The following is a 20,174-nucleotide window of genomic DNA, read 5'->3' on the forward strand; positions in this document are numbered from 1 at the left end:
TACAGGCATAATCTGCGAATTAGGGCCAGACTGTTCAGGAGAGATGTTAGGAAGCATTTCTACACACGAAGGGTGGAAGATGTTTGGAATTCTCTTCCACAGATGGCAGTGGAAGCGGAATTAGTTGTTAATTTTAAATCAGAGATCATTTTTTGTTAAGCAAAAGCTATGAAGGAATATGCGCCAAAGGTAGGTTTATGGAATTTAAGCCACATATTAGGCCATGATTCATTGAATGGTGGAATAGGGTTGAGGGGCTAAATGCCCTACTCCTGTTCCTATGTTCCTATACCCAATTACAAATGCTTTTGGAATATTGTGAGCAGTTTTGGCCTTCATATCTAAGGAAAGATGTGCTGACGCTGGAGGAGATCCAGAGGAGGTTTACAAGAATGATCCTAGGGATGAGGGTCTTGTCGTATGAGGAGTGGTTGAGGACTATTGGTCTGTACTCGATGGAGTTTAGAAGGATAGGGGACGGATCTTACTGAAACTTACAGAATACTGAAAGGCCTGGATACAGTGCATGTGGAGAAGACGTTTCCATTGGTAGGAAAGACTAGGGCCAAAGGGCACAGCCTCAGAGTGAAGAGATGTTTTAGAATTAAGATGAGGAGGAATTTCTTCAGGCGGAGTGGTGAATCTGTTGCCGCAGAAGGCTGCGGAAGTCACATCATTGAGTGTATTTAAGACAGATGGTTGGAATCTTGATTAGTGAGGGAATCAAGTGTTATGAGGAGAATGGGGTTGAGAAACATATGCACCACGACTGAACAGCAGTGCAGATTCTATAGACCAAATGGCCTAATTCTGCTCCTATCGTAAAGGCCTTTACTACTGGTGGCCTGATCTTCAGTTGCCTATGGAATATACTCTGCAAGCCTCTGTGCTTTTCTACCTTACTTTCCTCCTTTGCGACATTCCTCAAAATAAGCTCTTTGCCCAAGCTTTTAGGTACTTGACCTAATATCTTCTTTGATGGCATAGTGGCATATTGTGTTTTGAAACACGCCTATGAAATCCCTCAGGACGTTTCATTACATTTATATAGACACTTTCATGTAAAGTGTTGTTTTCTAAGCCAGCCCATATATAAGAATTTACCCCTGTTGTTTCAAAAGATCTGATTTCCCACCTGATTCCGAGATCATCACCTTTCCCATGTTCCTTCTAAAATATCAACTCCAAGGAACTGAAGGGACCAGCATTGGGCTGTCAACTCAAGAAAGGGGCTGGGGGGAGACAGAGTGGAGGACGGGCATAGAGATAGAGAGAGAGAGCGAGCAGTGAGGAGTGAAGAAAAAAGGAAGGATAGTGATTAAAACAGAAGCAAAACAAAGAGTGAGAAATAATTGAAATAGTGAGCGAGAACCAGCAGAGGAGAACGACACAAGAAGAATGGAATTGCTTACTAATGATAAACAAAAATAGTGAAGGAGACAAGAGGAAGGGAAAACAACAAAAGTGAAACAGCAGAATGAGAGAAACACTGCGGTAAAAGAAGAGGGGCTATTATTTTGCAGACTGAACATTATCAATATCCCAAGCTTGATAGTGTAACAGGCTCCTCCTTTGCAGGTGATGACCAGTCCAAAAAAAAAGGCTGAGAACCTCATAGATAGTTCTGTTCAGATCTGCTGCCAAGAATGGCCTGAACTAACCCTTTAATAAAGGCTTGTGAAAAAGGCACAGGATCCCAGAGTCCCCAAACCATTGTTACAATGTGTGAAAATAGGGAACAGTATTTACATTTTGTTTCAAGGTCCACTTTCACCGTCACTCTGAATGACCTTACTAATCACCATTTTACTTAGTACTAATCATATCTTGTGTCCTTAAAAGGGATGCAGATTCACCTTATATTACATGATAATGTTCTGCAGCAACTTGAATTTAGCAAGTTATGTTAACCTTATACAGAGCACTGGTGCAGCCTCAACTAGAGTATTTTGTCTGGTTCTGGGCACCAAAAATATGAAACAATTAGAGAGCATGCAAAAAAAATTTATGAGAATCAAATTCTTCATTCCTGGAACCAGTTCTGTAGTTAGGCTGGAGAAATTAAGAGAAAGTTGAAAGGAGCTTAGATACAGGTATTCAAAATCATTAAGGGTTTGGACTGAGTTGATAGTTAAAAAATCTTTCCATTGGTGGACAAATCAAGAACTAGAGGGCACAGAGTTAAAGTAATTGGAAAAGGCAGTGCCACCATAAGAGTAAACATTCTCACACAGTTAGGATCTGGTATGTGAGGCTCGACAGCATGATGGAAAGTCTTGATAAATTCAGATTCAAAGAGATACTGGATCATTATCTGAAAAGAAAGAGAATGTAGGGATGTGGGGAATGGTACGAAGTGAAATATTCCTTCAGACAGCCAGGTCAGATATGACAGGCTAAATGGCTTGTTTCCACGCTCGTAACCATTCTGTGATTCTGTGAAATGCAGCATTTATTCTTCACAATAATTCACACAAACAGCAATGAGATAAATGGCCGGCTCATCTACGCTTGGTGGCTCTTATCGGGGAGGAATGTTGGCTGGGATACTAAACTGGCTGGAAAAAATCCTCTGACATCAGTTTAACGTATCTTTTCAAGGACAACTACAACAACAACGCACTTAAATCATTCAATCACAGGCTGAATTGTCAATATTTGCTGAAGCTCTAGGACGGGGCTTGAAGCCATTTGACTCATGCCTAACTGTCCTGTCAAACAAGCCAACCTGATACTTGGCTAAGGACAGAATAGGTCAAATTTTTCTTTACTTGCATGGCTTTCCAAAATCAAAGTTCAGAAAACTGCCACAGCAATAGAAAGCTAATACAAATCAAGTACTACCCAGTGTGGTGGTACATATTTACTTTGTCAGACATCACCCCTACTTGCAAAGACTGGATATCTATCTTTAATCCCATCAATATGCTCAGTGACCTACACTAGCTTCTGGTTCAGTAATGACTCAATTTTGAAATCCCAACACTTGTTTTCAAATACTTACACTTCTCCAGCCCTACACTCCATTAAGACATATCCACTCCTCCAACTGTGGTTCAAACTGTATCCCTCATTTTAAATCATCCAACAGTTCCAGCCTTGCTTTCAGCCCTAAACTCAGGAATTCCCTTCCTAATTTCTTCTTTTCTCTCTCCAATTCACCATTTAAAGCTACCTCTCTGACCGAGATGTTGGTTACTGGTCATACTATTTTTTAAATGAGGCACAGAATCAAATTTTGTTCAATAACACTCATCTGAAGGGGCTTCAGACATTTTTTGACATCAAAAGGGACTATATAAAAGCTGGCTGTTGTTGACGCCCACATAGTGAAACAAGTCAGTGGTATCCTAACCACAGAGGCAATCTGCCTCTGATTAAATAAAAATTCAGCAATCCAGGGAGCTGGGAACAGTAACATCAGAGAAGTACGTCATCACAGTGTCCAATGGTCTTGAATTAAACAAATTATGGTAGCCTTAGACTCAGTCTAATTCTTTTAGCATGTACATCAATGCCACGCTATTGGGAATCTCCATTAGAGGCCGCATGAACTTTTGTGGCAGGAAAGGAAAATATCATTATGGTTCATTAAAGAGAAATCCTGACACTGTTAATGAAGTAAAGTACTCCCATTCATTTACGGTTTTCCATCTGATTAAAACAAAGTGCTTGATGTATACAATTAATCATTCCACTTCCCAGCTCCACTATTCCTCAACTTGATGAACATGAATTTATTAGAGCTTCATAACTTGCAGTGATTTGACTCTAATGTAAAGCAATGTTATCACTAGCTTTACAGTATTCCAAATGTGCTTTCCTAACATGGTGTTATAAGCAGAAAGTGACTGGTCACATCCAATAATTCCAGTAGATGCTTTTTGCACTGAACTAATAGATGTAGTTAACACATAATAAACATCTACCACCTGGCAATCTTTTCGCATCAAGACGGAGAATTCAGACATGAATTTAGCAGACGTACATTGTTTGTCTAGTAGTAGTAAGGACTACTTTGACTTTATTGTAGCGATTGTTAACTCAGAGGATGAGAAGCACCAGAGCCATACTCGCTTCCTGCCCAAAGGCAGTCCCATTCTTTGCCCAGAACAGTTCTGTCCTTTCTCCAAACCTGCTTCATTATGCCCCCACCCTCTCTGCACAGAACATCGACTGGATGCTTCTTTCCATGCTTGTTACAGCCAACAGTTATTGGCTCTTTCTGCTTTTCCTGCTGGCCTGGGGTAGTGGTACAGTGATTGATTGAGCTGCCACAGTGACAGCTCCAATCTTGCTGGTGTTTCCATCGTGCTGAAGTCCAGTCTTTCCATCCGTGGTGGGCAGCCTTACGGAGCAGCAAATAATAACCAAGCAAGTTAAGCACAGTCAATGATTAAAATACACATACACTCTAACCTTCTCTTTGCTGGTAAAACAAAAAGCATGTTATGTTATCTTGGTTAAGAAGTTAAACAAGAAATGTCAACACACATGCACCGTGCAATTATGCGTGTCAGGATCACATGCTCAGAGATTGTGGCTATTACTCGTTCTTCATGTACTTGTCAGAAATGCAATTAGCCAAATCTGGATTCTTAACTAGGTATTTGTGGCTAGTACTTAACACATTGGACAAAACCGTTCAAAGTAAAATAACAATCATTTCAGGTTGTGAAAGTTCTGTCTTCTTACAGCTTGTTAGTCGCAAACCACACAGGACCTACAGCAGTACATGCGGTGCAGCACACAGGAAATAGTGATAAAGCACACAGATGCAAGGTATCATTTTATAATCTGACCTGGCGGACTAAACCCATGTTCACTGTTACTTTATCGAGCTCCTGCGATGGAAGCTTTGACAAAGATCGCTATAAACAATAAGAATTGAAAGAAAATAAACACACACCTACGCCCTGGGAGCATCAACTGTTATCAGTAACAAAGTCCCCACTTATGAGGCAACGAACAAAACACCAACATAGGAGAAATCAAAACCACATTGCAATCAATTTGATCCAACACAAGCAACACTCATTTCAACAGCCTTATTGTTCACACCAAGAATGTCAAAAGTGTCACATATACCGCAGCTAAATATGTTACTGAGACAGCAACCCATACTTCACTTAGAAAAGATCAAAAATTAAACTATAAATTATTATTTCATTCATTTCACTCCTTTCTACAAAACATGTGCATATAGTAGAACTCAAAAGACTTCAAAATACAGAGCTGCAATGGTGGGTGCAGTGTCCTACATTTGCTACTCACAGTGGAATGTTGAATGTTTTCAATATTCATAGAGTCAAAAGAGCCATACAGCACGGAAAAGAAACCCTTCAATCCAACTAGTCCACGCCGACCACGTTCCCAAACTAAACTACTCCCACCTGCCTGCGTTTGTACATATCCCTCCAAACCATGTATTTATCCAAATGTCTTTTACATGTTGTAACTGTACCTGTATCCACCACTTTCTCTGGCAGTTCGCTCAACACACTAACCACTCTCATTGTAAAAAGGCTGCCCCTCATGTCCTTTTTAAATCTTTATCCTCTCACCTTTGAAATAATTTTACAGAGGCCAATACAGGTAGTTCTCCTATAACGTCATAGTTGCGTTCTTGTGCGACTTCGCACTATAGAAAATCGCATTATAGGTAAATCGCTATAGAAAATCGCTGTACCTGTACAACAGAAAGTTTGCATTATCCAAACAGCATCCACTATTCATTAATCGCATTACAGCCAATTCACGTTAACAAAACACACGTTATAGCAGAACCTGTATCTAGTTATCAAGTCACCATTTACACATGCATAACACTTGACACTACTTCAGCTTCCTCAGGGCCAGCTCTCAGTGAGCAGAACCTCTGACGCTCCTGTTTATCCCTGCCAGCCAGGACTCCCTGATTGAGTTCCTTGACTGGGGCTGTTAACCTGGTTCATATTCATCGAGGTCCACCTGGCTAACCTGGTTACAAATCACTACAATCTTTAAAATATGCCCCTTAGTTTTAAACTCTCCTACCTTAGGGAAAAGATCTTTGATAATCACCTTATCTATATCCCTCATGACTTTATAAACCTCTAAAAGGTCACCCCTCAACTTCTTAAAGCATCAGAGAAAGAAGTCCCAGCCTATCCAGCTTATTTTATAACATAAACTCCTCATTCTTGGCAACATCCTGGTAAATCTTTTCTGAACCTTGTCCACTTTAATAAGATTTTTCCTATAGCAGGGTGACCAGCACTGCACACAGTATTCCAGGAGAGGCCTCACCAACATCCTGTGCAATCTCAACATGACGTCCTAACTCCTATATTCAAAGGTCTGAGCAATGAAGCCAAGTGTGATAAGTGTAACCATTTAACCACAGTCTACCTGCGATGCAACTGTCAAAGTATTATGTTCCTGAACCCCTAAGTCTCTCTGTTCTACTTCAACCCTTTACAATGAAACTGCACCCTCATCAGCTCACCTCTCCTCCAAACAGCCAAGCATCTGGTACAAAAGAAGACAGATTAACGTTTGGACAGGTCTTTTTATTCCAATCGGAGGAAGACAAGATGCCCAACTGTTATCCTGTCCTTTCTCTATTCAAGCAGTGGCTGATCTCTACTATTAATTCAGGTCTTTAGTATTTGTCATTTTCTTCCTACCACTTCATCAACATCCTATTCACAACCTTCGCCATCAATGCACAAGCCGCAGTAGTGTGTACCATCTACAAGATGCACTGCAGCAAATCACCAAGGCCCCTTTAACAGCGACTTCTAAACTGATGACCTCTACCATCTAGGAGTACAAGGGCAACAGATACAAAAGAATGCCACTATCTGCAATTTCCCCGCCAAACCAGACTTGGAAATATACTGCCATTCCCTCAGTGGTGAAAATCCTGGAACTCCCCATATGCAACACTGGAGTCCTTAGAGGGTAACAATGGCTCGAGAAGACAACTCACATGCACGTCTTAAAGGACAATTAGGAATGTACCATAAATGGTGGACTAGCCAGCAATGCCCACATCCTTTAAAGACTATAACCACACTCCTATTATACAGGTACTTCCATTAACAGTACTCCTACGTCACTACCCCAAATTTAGTAAGTCATTACCTCAGTACATAGCTTTTTTTGCTAATTGTATCATATCTCCTTCCGTCAGCTGATAAAACTGCATTTTTTTGCCCTTGTAATCTGTATTGCATTCATCTTCTAATTTCCCCTGTCTGAGTTTTGCAACAGACATTGGTGTACATTGTAAACTAATTTCATAAATAGGGACAAGGCTCTCCACAGGAATGGATAAAGACATTTCTCTCTAAGATTAGGGGAACAATACAATAACAAGATAATTGAGAATAAAGAAGTGTATTGCTTATTTTATATCATCAATCCGATGGAAGCTCATTCAGCAGTCAACAATTTTTGAAAAGATTCTGCAATTTTGTTTCACTTATCCTTCCTGGAATTCTAGCCTACGTAATGACAACACTCTGAGGGAAGAATCTCCAGAAATCAGTTCAAAGTATCCGTCACTAGTTTGAACACACGTCCTCTTGCCCAGTTTAACATGAAGTAATGGTGCAGATGGGCCTTCTCCATTTCAGGAAATAAGGCTCAAGTTTTGTTTGCCCATTAATAAAAACATTCTTGTAAAGAATGCTTGCTACAGAATGCTGCATCTCAGGATCTAACCCTGTGCAACAGGAGGTAAATGTTTTGTTCGCCTAAGGTATAGAAATTTAGCATAAATGCTGACAGTATTTGACAAAATGCAGAGATACCTAGTGGCAAAATCTGGTACTGCACCTGCTGCCCAAAATTGGACTGAAAGTAAGACAATTATGTCCAAATTCTGCATAAAAATGCAACATATTATTGCACATGCTGACAATCTGAAACAAAATCAAAGCGATCAAGAAATCAATATCATCCAAAATGAGCGTGTTGCTGCATTTCCTGTTTTATTCCAAACCTTATCAATAGGTTAGAGAATATTAGTCACTATATGATTGCACACTGCAGAATTGTCATATTTTAGGACACTGAATATGTGGAATTCTGTGCTTCTAAACTGTTCCAACTTTCCACCGAGCAAGTGACTTTCATCTGTTTTTCAAGAAAAAAAAATCTGGTGGATGATTCCCTTTTCCTCTCTATTCTGCCAAGAATCCTCAACTCTGTGCTTGGGTACGCTTTCCAGATATCGGGTACTATCTGAAACAGTTAAATGCAATGAATTATTCACGTGCAAGCATTCAGGAAGTGCCGGGCAAACCAGCAGCAGAGCAATAGCCCTGTCATTGCCTAGATCCACGTTTGTCTGGGCAGCAGAAATCCATCAGCAATGATCAAGAGCAGGAATCCTTGTTGATTGCCCTGTCTCCTATCCAAGAACATGTATGGCCAAGTTGAATTACACAGCAAAGAAAGAGGGTCAAATGTGATCTGCATAGTCTAGCTACTAAACGGAGGCATTAAGGAGCACATTCCTTTATCACCATTCCATTACTAATAAGTCATTGATTACAATGATCCCTGTAAGCACGATTTTTTTAAAAAGTTACAACAGACTGTGAGACACTCATATCCACTGTTGTTTTTTTCTGAAACAAGGTGAACTTAGATAGAATGTTTTGATGTCCCAACCTAACTGGGAAGAGTATGACAATAATTGCACCCCACTGTCCCACGAGCCGTCATAAAATGTGCAAAATGCCGCCAAGATAACTAATTTATATGACTGATTGCTATTCAGAAAAAAATTCAGATCAGGTTCATCATGAACAAAAAATATTTATTGTAATACAATTTCAAAGGGCAGAGACAAAAAGAATTACTAATCTACTACACGTTTTAAACCATATCCCTTTAAAAATCCCAGATACATATACACACACACACACACACACACTCATTTATGACTAAGACAGCAAAAAGTCAGAGGCTTTCTATTTTTAAAAAGTCAGAGGGTTTGATACACATTATGGGCGAGGAAAAAAAACTAAGACAACAAAATTTTGAAGATTGAAAGTACATATCTCAATGGAGGGTTAAATTGTTTCAATTTTTTTATTTCAGCAATAATGACACACTGTTGCCGGTCAAACAATGCTTGTTCTCGACTTCAACAGTTGAACTAGAAGACCTTTCATTGTTAGGATATTTTTATTAAAGGTTTCTTGGTTTGCACCTATGCGAAGGGAGAGAGGGAGAGCACGAGACAGGGACAGCGAGACAGCAAGAGGTTTTCAGTTGGCAGGCTGTGGATGTCTCTGGCTGCCCTGCACCTACAGATTTTTAGCAAATATTCTCTTTGCTGCTTTGAAAAATAACATTGTCCTACATAGTTAAACATGTGCTCCACTTGATTTTTTTTTCAAGTTGCAAAACCCTATGGTATTTGAGCAGTGCAAATTAACATTGCAGTTTGTAATCCTAAGAGCAAAAATGTGATTCCTTATACTGATCTTTCTATTCATCCCAATATTCCTACAAGGTGCAGGAACACTATAACTACAAGTTTTCATACAGCGCCTTTACCATAAATCATTCAAAGGACTTTAGAGGGGTGTTATAAGACAGCATTTGATAGAGACACAGAAGCAGACAATGGGCAGTTGTAAATCCAGTGGCAGGATTGGTTCCAATATCAGTAACCTCTCCAGGCCAACATTGAGTGTGACCAGTTCCTCAATCAGTTGCAGGTGATGGCCCTCATTATCTGCCTGACACAAGACTTCTAAAACAAGCTCACTACTTTGGATGCATTACGGTAAAAAGTTAGCAAGATGGCAGAGGAACTGATACAAAAACATCTTCAAAACCTCCTTGAAAAGAACGCAATATCCCCACCAACTTTTGGGAATATCTTGCCCAAGACCACACAAAACAGGAGAAGCAGCATTCATGAGGATGCCAACCTTTTCAAATATCTCCAAAAAGCCCTGGTGCAGGCCAAGGTAACCAGCAGAAGCAGTGTGCAAAAAAAAACACAAGCATCCCACTGAACAACCTCATCAAACATCACTTACTCCATCCGTGGAAGTGTGTAAAGACAGTATTGGACTGTTTAGTCACTTCAGCACCCATGTCCTCAGTTTTGAGGGACCGCCTGAGGAGGAGAAAATTTTGGGTCATCTGCCCAATCTTTGTCAAAGAGGAAGGGTTTTGGGAGTGTGTAAAAAGGAGGAAGGATAGATGGACAGGTTTAAGAGAGGCAATTCTCCAGCTTAGGGTCTATGCAACTAAAGGCATGGCAGTACAATTAAAATTGGGAGTGAGCAAGGTCAGAATTAGAGAAAGGTTTGAGGAAACAGAGGAGGTTGGAGAAATAGGAAGGGGTGGCATATGAACAGAACTTGTTGGAATAAGGTGATAGGCAGCAGGGTGTTGGATGACCAAGTTCACAGAGGGAAGAATTCTGGAGGCTAGCCAGGGTGAGTTGGGCTTGTCTAGTCTGGAGGAACAAAGGAATGCATGATGGTTTCAGGAGCTGATAAAGCAGAGCCAGGTAATTTAACAGCAGTGCAAGCAGACCAGCTTTGTTGCAGTGAAATATGGCCCGAAGTTCATCTTGGTGTCAAGTACAAAATTAAGGTTCTAAACAGTCTGGATAAGACTCAGTCAGTTGCCAGGGAGACAAACAAACAATCAGTTGCTAGAGAACAGGGTTAATAGCCTGTTTAATTTTGGTTAACCAGACTGAATGGTTTCAGCCTTCTCAATATTTAACTTGAAGAAATTTCTGCTCATCCAATTTTGGATGTTGGATATACAGTCTAACAATACAGAGACAGATGTTGGTGAGACAGAGCTGGGTGTTGTCAGTGATCTCTGTGTGATTAACTGTGCGTAAATAAGGGTGCGTTTTGGAGCTCTTCTACTGAGTGGTAGTGTCCCTATCTCTGAGCCAGGTGGCCTGGGTTCAAGTGCCACCTGCTCCAGTGGTGTGCAATAATATCTCTGACCGGGTTGATTAGAAAATACCTACAATGCAAACAAGCAGTGTGTTTACGTAATGTATGTAGCGGGGAGAATGGAAGGGGCCAGGGTGGAATCCTTCGGAAACACTAAGGGTAAAAGGAGCAGGAAAAGAAGCTGGTGTAAGTTGCTCTCTGGTTATGATTAGGTAGGTAGGTAAGAATAGAACCATGTGAGTATTGTCCCACCCAAATGGACCATATTGGGAGACGCTGGAAGCCGATGGTATGGTCATCATGCAAAGGCTGTAAACAAAATCATGTACTGGCACATCAGCCACACAACCATGGATACGACAGATTCACCGTCAGTCACAGAAACAATGGTATTTGCTTAACTGACTGTTAAATATTTGATCAGTTTTAGCAAGTTCGCAAGCTAATCTGATTGCGATGTGGGGAGGTATAGAGAACTTATTTTTTATTATCATTTTTTCATTGAATGTAGGCATCGCTGTGTGAGGCAGCATATATGGCTCGTCCCCAGTTATCCTTGAAAGGTGGGAGTGAACTGTTTCTTGAACCGCTGCAGCCCACATGCTGTAGGTAGACCCACAACGCTGTTAGGGAGGGAGTTCCAGGATTTCGACCCAGTGACACTGAAGGAACAGCAATATACTTCTAAGTCAGGATGGTGAATGGCTTGGAGGGGAACTTGCAGGCAATGGTGCTCCCATCCATCTGCTTCCTTGACTTTCTACATGTTGGTGGTTGTGGGTTTGGCAGGTACTGTTTAAGGAGCCTTGGTGGATTTCTTCAGTGCAACACATTCAAAAACCATTGCAGTCTGTTCAATCCAGTCACTGTATCGATATTGGGCCTCTGTGAGCATGAGGGTAAGGTCAAGATTAGGTAGAACAGTGATGCCTTGCTAAGGCAGTCATCACTTGCTGCTCAGACTCAAACACAATTAATGATTGCTTTGGAAAGAAGGTACTGAGCACCCAATGATCTGTGCTGCAGAATGGAGTGACTGTCTTTATAAAGCAAGAAATAAGCAATACAAGCTTTTTACTATAATCAACTCTAATTGTGTAAACCACAAGAACCATAAAGTTACACTGTACGTTGATTTTATTGCTTTCACAACAATTATCTATATAATTTGCTCTTGGCTGTTTGTTCAGATGTCTCATATTGCATTCTTTAACAAAAATTCCACTCACAGATGACAGATCGGTGGATTAACCAACCCATTCATTCACTTCAGTTGCGCGAAATATTTGGTTCTCAAGTGTCACTTAGAATTATTGAAATAACAAATTGGTCATTCACCTTTATGCAGCTGTGTCAGTGTATAATGAGGGACACTGTACATAGTCCAGGGGGTGGTGGTGGAGATGAAAGATGGGAAAACAGTCGACTCAGTTGGTTGAAAAGCTAGCATGTGGTTCAGAACAATATCAATAGCGAAGGGTTCGATCATCATTCCAGCTAACGTAGACTTTGGGCCTGTTACTTTGTCCTGCCCCAGAATAAAGTAAAGACATATGCCATGGTTTGGCAACCCTTGAATTATCAAGGATGCTACTTGGTAAAAGATTTGACAAAAAAAAAATGCAAAACAAGAAAACAAATTCCATTCCACACCAAACAAAAATGTCCTTATTTAATCGACTTAATTTTAAATGAGTAAAATCATGAGTGAGTGCAAACAGAATCACAGACCAAATTCCACTCTTTAACTTGATTTAAACAATTCACTTTTGAACGCATTGAGCACTGATCATCAAATTTCAATGCTATTTTCAACAATTTAAGAAATCTTTGAAGTACCAGCCATCATTTAAACTGTCTGATGACTTTATATGCAAAATTTGATAAACTAACGATACCATCAATGACCACAACCATAACCAATGATTCGGAGAGTGTTCCATTAGAATGGAAAATAGCAAACGCAAGTAGTAAATTTATTCAAAAAGGGAGGGACATAGAAGGAAATTAGAGGCCCTTTAGCATATCATCTGTCGCAGGGAAGATGATAGAAGTGGCTATTCAAGATGCTTTAGCAGGACATTTGGAAATATTTGAGGCAATCAGGAGGAGTCAATATGGTTTCATGAAAGGGATATCATGTTTAACCTATTTCTTGGAGTTCTTTGAGGAAGTAACTTGCGCTCAAAATAAAGGGAAGCACTACATTTAGATTTCCAGAAGGTAACATTTACATGGATTTGGATAGAGGGATCAAAGCTGTGGTTGCTAAAATTAGCTCATGACAAATTTAGATGGGAAAGTAATTTATTAAGAGGGCATAAAAATTATAAATGGAATATAAAATGGGTAAACAGAATAGGAAAATACCTGGAAAATAAAGCATAAACCGGGAAAATGTGAAATTATCCATTTTGGCAGTAAGAATAAAGAACACATCTAAATGGCAAGAGATTACAGGCTCTGAGATGCTGAGGAATCAGTGTCCTTCTGCATGAATTGCAAATTCAGATACAACAAATAATGAGGAAAGCTATCACCTCTTACGAGGAGATTTAAACTTGCTTCAGTTATACAGAGCATTGTTAAAACCACTTCTGCAGTACAGTGTACAGCACTGGTCTACCCATTTAAAGAAAGATGTAAATGCAGTGGAAGCAGTTCAGAGGTTTACTGGACTAATAATAGAATGGGGGAGGGGCAGGCAGAGAGGACATTGCCCTGTGAGGAAAGGTTGGACAGGAGAGATTCATGTCTGCTTCAGTATAAGACCTAACTTGATTGAAACAAATCCTGAGGGATCTTGATGAGGTACATGTGGAAAGCACGTTTCCTTTTGCAGAAGAATCTAGATTTATGGGTCATTTATAAAAATAAGGCGTCATCCATTTAAAACAGAAACAAGGGATTTTTTTTCCTCAGGGATCCTGTATCTTTGGAACTTTGTTCCTCAAAAAGCTGTGAAAAGGAGAATTTTGGATCAGAGATAGTAGGTACTGCAGATGCTGGAGAATCAGAGACAACAAGGTGCAGGGCTGGATGAACACAGCAGGCCAAGCAGCATCGTAGGAGCAGAAAGGCTGACGTTTCGGGCCTAGACCCTTCTTCAGAAAAGGGGGAGGGGGAAGGGGGTTCTGAAAAAAATAGGGAGAGAGTGGGAGGCGGATAGAAGATGGATAGAGGAGAGGATAGGCGGAGAGGAAACAAACAGGTATTACGAGAGAGTTGCAGTGGGAGAAAGATCCCCTGAGATTTGTCCGGAGGGAGGAGGGTTTCATCCTTTTAAGGCAAAGTTTGATAGATTTAAGGTAAGCAAGAAGTGAGGTTGTTGACTTGCTCGCCGAGCTGGCTTGGTCTCATTCAGACGTTTTGTCATCATGCTATACAAACCCAGACAGATCAAAACCAGAAATGACACTACTCACCATAACGGACCAGACAGTATAAATTCCAAGCAGAGTGGAATAACATCGCTTCATCGGAGGCTCCACTGATGATGTCACCTAGCATGGTGACGAAACATTTGAACAAGAACAAGCCAGTTCAGCGAACAAGTCAACAACCTCACGTCACAACCCAAACTACAGATCTTTCCAAAACTTTAGGTAAGCAAGAAGGTCGATGGTTATTAGGGAGAAGCAGAATGTGGAATAATTCAGATCAGCCACGATCTTACTGAATGAAGGGCAGACTCGAGGGGACAAGTGGCTGACTTCTGCTCCTAATTCATACATGTGCACTTTCATCCAGAATGACCACCACTCTCACAATCTACTTGGAGGTTCCAAACTGTACATCACATGAAGTCTTTTGGTGTTTACAAGCATGTGGTCAGAATTGGAGGGTTTGAGCTATTATGAGAGGCTAAATAAGCTATTTTTTTTTCTCCTGGAGTGTTGGAGGCTGAGGGTTGACTTCATAGAGATTTATAAAGTCATGAGGGGCATGTATAGGGTGAATAGCCAAGGTCTTTTTCCCAGGGTAGAGGAGTCCAAAACTAAATAGCATAGGTTTAAGGTGAGAGGGGAAAGTTTTTTTTTCTATCCATTTGTGGGATGTGGGTGTTGCTGGCTGGCCAGCATTTATTGCCCATCAGTGCCACAGGGGCACAGTGGTTAGCACTGCTGCCTCACAGCGCCAGAGACCTGGGTTCGATTCCACCCTCGGGCGACTGTGTGGAGTTTGCACATTCTCCCTGTGTCTGCGTGGGTATCCTCCGGGTGCTCCGGTTTCCTCCCACAGTCCAAAGATGTGCAGGCTAGGTGGATTGGCCATGCTAAATTGCCTGTAGTGTTCGATTAAGTGGGTTATAGGGGGATCGGTCTGGGTGGGATGCTCTGAGGTTCAGTGTGGACCTGTTGGGCCGAAGGGCCTGTTCCACACTGTAGGGATTCTATGATTCCTAGCTGACCTTGCTGTAAATACCAAGAAGGAGTAATATTCACAAAATGGTTTGATGTAAAGATTCCCAAGGTTGAAATGTCCAAATGACTGACTGGCTCACCATAAGTTTAATTTGTTTCATGTTGTTTAAAATTTCAGTTGTTTGTGGGGAAAAAAAAAATCTAAAGGGCGACTGAGTCGCACAAGGCTGAAGGATCAGTCTGAAAGATAATATATAACATACAAACTAGACATGGCTTTATGTTTTCGTTACAACAGTGACGACATTTCAAAAAATATTAAATTGATTCCAGGGAGCTTTGGGACACTATGAAAGGTGCTTTATAAATTTAAATCTTTACGTGCTGAAGCAGTTTAAAAGGTAGAAAGAGCATTGAGAAAAGCACAAATAATATGAAGCAGTATTAACTGTATAGTATTTAAGACAATAAAACACTTAATTTAAATTGATCATTTCTTTATTTCTCTGATGTAGCATGTCAGTAAACCCAGCTGTACTGATTTAACAACCGTGTCTGTCAATCCCAAGGGGGTTATGTTCTAAAGACACATGCCTGTACATAGACGCTGAAAATATCTGTGTATGTATAAAACAGGTGGACTTCAGAATGTCAATAAAGGTGATTTACCATAACACTGGTTGAACATCTTAAAATAAACAACAGGGTTTGCACATCCACCCTTGCACAAACACAAACTCCAATTCAGGGGAACTAATTAAACAAAAGGTTCATGAAACAATTATCTAACTGATCCAAGCTATCACATGCCTCAATTTAGGATTTCATAAGCATTACAACCAGGAGTAGCTTATAGCTGTGATTCTTATAGTGACAGAGGGCATAGGACACAGTCAATGGTGTAGTTTTCGATCATAGCCTAATTTAACACACACACCTTTTCTGATGGTGCCAATGCACATTGAAGGCATCAGTGAACTTACGCCAGTTACAGTTCCCCTCCTATATTTCATTCATCTGTTGCTACTTAAGCTGCAAGTGTTATTGGCAGGTTAGCTTCCAGTGGTGGATACCACGAAGCAGCCAAATCCCTTCTCACCCAATGTCCACTCACACATAGCAATGCCCAGTGAACAAGGATCAATTGGCTCAATAGTGAAGCCTTTTGCTTTCAAAATTCCCCATAGCCTCATCTACTCTTTCTCTGTATCTTCTCCAGCCTTACAATATACAATCATACAAATAAATAGTAGGCCCCTTAAGTCTGTTCCCCTATTTAATAAGATCATGACCCACCTAATTACTCCACAATCCCACCTACATCCAAAAACCTTTCACCCCTTGTAGTGATTGTAATGAGGTCAGCCAGGTGGACCTCAGAATGAGTTCCCTGATTGGACCAGGTTAACAGCCCCAATTAGGGAGCCTTGGCTGACAGACATAAACAGAAGTGTCAGGGGTTCTGTTCACTCTGGAGGGTTGGCTCTGAGGAAGCTGAACCTGTGTCAAGTACTATGCACGTGTAAATAAAGGGTAACTTGGTGGTGAGACACCAGCCTCTGTGGAGTTATTTCTTCCCCCTTGCTACCTACCTACCTCTGCCTTAAAAGTATTCAAAGACTCTGCTTTTACCAAGTTTTGAGGAAGTGTATTCCAACAACTCAAGTCTCTCAGAGAAGAAAAAAATTCTCTCATTTCAGTCTTAAATGGGCAATCCTTATATTTATTAAGGAGCTCTATATTCCCCACAACAGGAAGTATCCTTTCCACCTTTGCCCTGTCATGACCCCAGAGGACTTACACATTTCAATCAAGTTAGCCCTTAATCTTCTAAACTCCAGCAGATACCAGTCTAACCTATTCAACCTTTTGAGATATTTAGAGATAGTAGGAACTGCAGATGCTGGAGAATCTGAGATAACAAGGTGTGGAGCTGGAGGAACACAGCAGGCCAAGAAGGGTCTAGGCCCGAAATGTCAGCCTTCCTGCTTCTCTGATGCTGCTTGGCCTGCTGTGTTCCTCCAGCTCTACACCTTGTTATCTCTTTTGAGATATTTATGCTGCTCCAACTCTGGCCTCTTGCGCATTCCTAATTTTAATCCCACTAATCTTGGTGGCCATGCTTTCAGATGACTGACTGAGATTAAGGTCTGGAATTCCCTCCTTAAATCTCTTTCCCTCTTTCTCCTCTTTTAACAGTTCTTACAGTCTACCACTTTGACAATACCTTGTGGTTCGATGTTAAAATTTTGTTTGATAATTTTCCTGTAATGTGCCTTGGGACATCTTACAACATTAGAAGCTCAATATAAATGCAAGCTGTTACTGTAGCCTAGGTGCCATTTCCGCACTGTACCCAAAATGGGCACCAGATCAGCTAAGGTAGCACTGATCAGACTTGGTCTCCACTCCGTATAAGGGAGGCTGTTAAATCTATTCATTAACATATTGTGCGATTACGTAGTTTAAGTGGTCAATAATTAAAAGCCACAATCACTGGCTAGTTTTCAATAAAGTTTGTCAAAACCTTCCTAGTTACTGAACACACCAACAGTAACCAGTTACAGCAACCATTTATCAAGCTAGAACACTGCCCACAGACTACAGTTCTAATTAAGACTAAAAGCCTCCCAGAATCGATATAAATATTACAAAGTGGGTATCTTGTGGTACAGTGGTAGTGTCCTTACCTCTGAGCCAGAAGATCTGGGTTCAAGCCACCTGCCATAGAGGTGCATCATAAGTGACAATGGTACAAAGGTGTAATGATTTCCATCAAATTCTAGTTTCCTCCCTCAACTCCTGAACTGCCACACTGGCAACCAATCTAATGAGGTCTGGCAACTACCAGGAGTTTGCACAATTCATCATTCTGCATATGGTGATACAAGCAATGTCTGCAGATTATTCCACTGCAGTAGGAAGGTGGCAATATCCATTTTTGCTCTCCCAGTACAACGTGCACTTTCATCCAATAGTCAATGGATAGTGACTGGAGCTCTGAAAGGACTTTTTTTTTCACTGAGTTGCTCCATGTTTTTGAAGGCAACCATTTCACTTTTCACACAGTTGGTAAATCTCAAGAATTCCTTGCAGATTCCAGTGAAAGGCAACATTATAATCTTGGAAATCACTCCCTGCAACTGTGATTTATCTCCTCTCCCCAACCAAAACTAATTTTCTTAGATCTCAATTGGATTTTACAATCAACATGTTGGAGTAACATTACTACCCCAAAGACAAAAGTTTAAAACCCACTCCAGAGACTTGACCACAAAATAGAAGCCTGACACTCCACAGCAAACCTAAGGGAGTACTTTGGAGGTACAACAAACTTTGTTTTAACTGGCACCTCATCAATCGGCTCTTGGTAAATCAGCAAAAACAATACACCCCCAAATCACTAATGTCCTTCAGGGAAGAAAACTGCCATCCTTACCTGGTCTGGCCTACATGTGATTCCAAACTGGCAGCAATGTAGTTGACTCTGAACTACCCTCTGGGCAATTAGGAATGGGCAATAAATGCTGGCCTAACTAGTGACACCCACATCCCGTGAATGAATTAAAAAAAGTTTTAAAACTGCAATCTACCGTGATGTCCAAGTACTTACGCTGTAAATAAAGCATAACAGTGATGTGTACAGCCCCTGCATTATGTTTCTATTACCTACTGTGTGTTGTTACATTGATTATAGGAGGTGTTTGTGCTTTTGTTTTTACATAGATCTTTGAAGAATTGGAGGTCTTCAAACTTTACTTGGTCAGGGTTTATCGTAGTTGTATGTACCTCTTGATTATCTAGAATATTTGATCAACCAACACATTCCTGGCCCTGTAGGTGTCGCTTAATAAAAGGTATGCTGTACTATCCTTCCTGTGAATTATTCTAGTGAGATTCGATGATTCCTCCCACATGGATGTAAAAGATCCAATGACATTATTTCAAAGAATGGGGTGGGGGGGGCATTACCCCTAGTAATCCTGGCTAATGTGTCTCTCAATCAGCATCACAGGATCAGATTATCTGCTTGCTATTGCATTGCTGTTTATAGGAACTCGCTGAGCACAATAGTGGCTGTGTGCTTCCTACATCATAACCAGTGACTAGACTTCAAAAGTACTTAATAGGCTGTAAATCACAGAGTCTCCAAGAGGCGCTACAAAACTGCAGCAACTCTGCACAAACGCTGTCTCACCTGTTGAGTGTTTCCAGCATTTGTTTTTATTATAGCAATAAATCTGAAGTGGCAGAAGCAGATTCATCACAATATTAGCTCAAAGTATTTTTCGTAACATTCGCTCAGAGTATCTTCAAGCCTTTATGTTTGCCTATTATTGTTCCATTTTCTAACTTTAACTACTTTATTTCTCACCTATGACCACTCTGTACCTGATTTATCTTCAATGAGCTAACCTTTAATCTCTATTTGACTTTTTTTTCATTTTCCGCTCAGACTCCAATAACCTAACCTAGATGAGACAGCAATTTAAAAAGTATTTTTGACAACATTTCGCCATCAAAATGCCAACATGTCTGCTCTTTGTACAGGTGCAGCCTGACCTGTTTAGCATTTCAAGCAGTTACTGCTCTTTTTAATATAAAAAAGGTTGCAACAGGCTTAATCACAGCTCCAAAATGCCACATTTCAAGTAAGTTGAAAGCCAGGTAAAAGTGGAAAGAGTTGAAACTGAACATGGCTCGATTCCATAATCACACCAACGTGTTTAACACTTTAAGCAGGAAGGGATGAGGGAAAAAAACGGAAATTAGTTTTTGACAGTCCATTCTGTAAAAAATGGCCTCTGACAAGCTCAGCAGTTATGTCTCAACTAGTTACACACAAACACGTTCTAGCCAAAAAGCTTTATGCAAT

General features: G+C 40.6%; 1 protein-coding gene across 2 annotated transcripts in view; it reads right to left on the reverse strand.

The window, feature by feature from the left end:
• The window catches only part of LOC109933476 (phosphatidylinositol 5-phosphate 4-kinase type-2 beta), a 58,105-nt gene that overhangs the window by 27,358 nt on the left and 10,573 nt on the right, over positions 1–20,174 (reverse strand). The window contains exon 3 of one of the 2 annotated variants that reach the window (XM_048614746.1): positions 4,803–4,871. The exons of the other annotated variant lie outside the window; for it this stretch is intronic. Coding sequence (XP_048470703.1) covers positions 4,803–4,871 — 69 coding nt within the window. The remainder of the gene's footprint in view (positions 1–4,802; positions 4,872–20,174) is intronic. 2 annotated transcript variants of the gene reach the window in all.

This window comes from Rhincodon typus, chromosome 30, assembly GCF_021869965.1.
Source record: "Rhincodon typus isolate 14 chromosome 30, sRhiTyp1.1, whole genome shotgun sequence".
NCBI classification, from domain to species: domain Eukaryota; kingdom Metazoa; phylum Chordata; class Chondrichthyes; order Orectolobiformes; family Rhincodontidae; genus Rhincodon; species Rhincodon typus.